The 2,088-nt window shown below is 54.8% G+C and overlaps 1 protein-coding gene across 2 annotated transcripts in view; it reads right to left on the reverse strand.

Annotated features, from left to right (window-relative positions):
* LOC102239964 (interferon-induced transmembrane protein 2) overlaps positions 1-2,088 on the reverse strand; it is a 4,303-nt gene that overhangs the window by 855 nt on the left and 1,360 nt on the right. Inside the window, exon 1 of one of the 2 annotated variants that reach the window (XM_005859243.2) lies at positions 19-300. The exons of the other annotated variant lie outside the window; for it this stretch is intronic. Within the exon in view, the coding sequence (XP_005859305.1) occupies positions 19-204 (186 nt within the window). The 5' untranslated portion in view covers positions 205-300. Of the gene's footprint in view, positions 1-18; positions 301-2,088 lie in introns of those variants that run through there. 2 annotated transcript variants of the gene reach the window in all.

Consider the following 2,088-nt stretch of genomic DNA (forward strand, 5'->3'; position numbering starts at 1 on the left):
CCCCCCCCACGCACCCACCTTCACGGAGAAGGCGAACGCCACGAAGCCCAGGCAGCATGTGTTGAAGAAGAGGGTGTTGAACAGGGACCAGACGATGTGGTCGGGCACCACTGTGTCAGTCTGGATGTTGACCACGGTGGACATCACGGGCCCTGGGTTCTGGGGATCCCCCAGCACAGACACCTCGTGTTGCTCCCTGATCATCTCTGGTTTGGGGAGCAGGTGAAGAAGGTGGATGCTTCTGGAGGCAGAGACTTGAGTCCTGTGGCTGCAGCTGCTGGGACTGAGCAGGCCCCACCCTCCCTCCCTCCCTCCCTCCCTCCTGGGGGAGTTGTGAATTCTTTAAGTTTCTATTTCCTCCTCTTTTTAAAACGAATGGTCTGGCTGGGTAGCAGGGGGTGGGACAGGCTTCATGGTTTGCTAGGAGCGGGTGGGAGGAAATCCTGAGGTTCACCGTTGTCTACGTGCCAGTTTCCTGTCTGCGTCACTCATGCAGGTCTGGTCTCCTCGAGGACTCGGTGGGCCCTGGCGGCTTTTCCCAGCCGGCAGCCACCCATCCCCCCAGCCCAGGCCCAAGCCCGTGCGGTCTCACCCCCATGCAGGGCCCTGCCTGTGGCCCCGTGGACCCCACACTCCAGTCCCAGAGTGAGGCCGCTCCACAGCCCACCCTCGGCTGGCTCAGGCCTCTTCTCCGAAGCCCACGCTGCTGCAGGTGGGGTGGTGCCTCCTGGTTGGGCCTGGACCCAGCAGCCCCTGTTGCCTGTCTCAGGGGGCCCTGCAGGCTCTCTCGGGGGCCAGGGGTGTGGGGGGTGAACAAGGACATGGGCGCTGGATGCTGGAGGAGGTGGCTGGGGTGGGAGAGGGAGGATTGGGGCGCAGGGCAGCATTTTGAAGCAGGAATTTGGGGGGAATGAAGTATGGTAGCAATCATTTCAGATTGAAACTGTAGTTTAACTCTAACCCTGTTGTTTGGCTTAACAATAGAAAAGTTACTTTGATTTTCTGAATTGTATAAATCATCCCATTTGATTGAATGACTACCCCATTGATTGTTATCTTACTGGTTTTAGAGGGCACATTCCTCTGTACCTGGGACCCAGGACAGCACAATTATCCCAAGACCCGGGGGTTCCAGATAATGTGTTTCAGCCAACTCAGTGGTTCAGACCCGAGGGTTCTAGATAATATGTTCCTGTCAACCCAGCGGTCCCAGATGATGGGTTTCTGTCAACTCAGTGATCCGGAGACCCAAAACTGTCCTTAACATGCTTAATTCTGCTTCTGTAAACTGCCTTTTTTTGCGAACCAGGTTCCTCATTCCAAACCCTGAGATGCAATCAATACCTTTGTGATTTTTTCGTATATAAATCTGGAGTTGGGACCGGGACTATGAGATTTGGGAATGACCCCTCATAGTCCCGGATTGCAATAAATGTGACTCTTTAATTCGACTTCTTGAGGCGTCCTTCTGTGATTCGCGGGGTACGTTACAACAGGAACAGAGGCAGGCTTAGGGTTTTTTAGAATTGGGGTCCACGGAAAAGCGCGGGGCTGCAGCCTGGGAGAAGGCACACTTCCATCACCCCAGGAAGCAGGTGCAGCGACATCTCCACAAGACAAGGAAGCAGCAGCAGGGGCATTTGCATGGGACGAGGACACTGGAAGTGGCCAGAAGAGGTTTCTATTTACAAAATGAAGAAGGAAGGGAGCCTAGAGGGAAGGAGGAGGGAGAACCTCAGGTGTCGAAGGGGAATGTGGACCGATCAGGGGGGATATGAGGGCACAGGAACTGCAGCCTTTACAAACCATAGAGAACAGGGACTCCGTGGGACCCGTTCCCCCTCCCTACTTGGAAGTTCATTCTGTGGGACTCTTACCCCTCCTTACGTGGGAGTTTGCCAATAAATCTTCATCTTTGCTAGACCACTTTCTGTCCGTGGATTAATTCTTCGATTCCAGCGGACAAAGGATCCGGGTTCCAGTCCCAAAATTCGGTATCAGTGGGAGGATTGGTCCTTCCTCTCAGGGTTTCTGTCCATTGGGACTGAGCCCTCTGTCCCTCCCAGGCCACTGGCTGCCCCTAACCCT

The sequence above is a fragment of the Myotis brandtii genome, unplaced genomic scaffold, assembly GCF_000412655.1.
Source record: "Myotis brandtii unplaced genomic scaffold, ASM41265v1 scaffold1236, whole genome shotgun sequence".
NCBI lineage: Eukaryota > Metazoa > Chordata > Mammalia > Chiroptera > Vespertilionidae > Myotis > Myotis brandtii.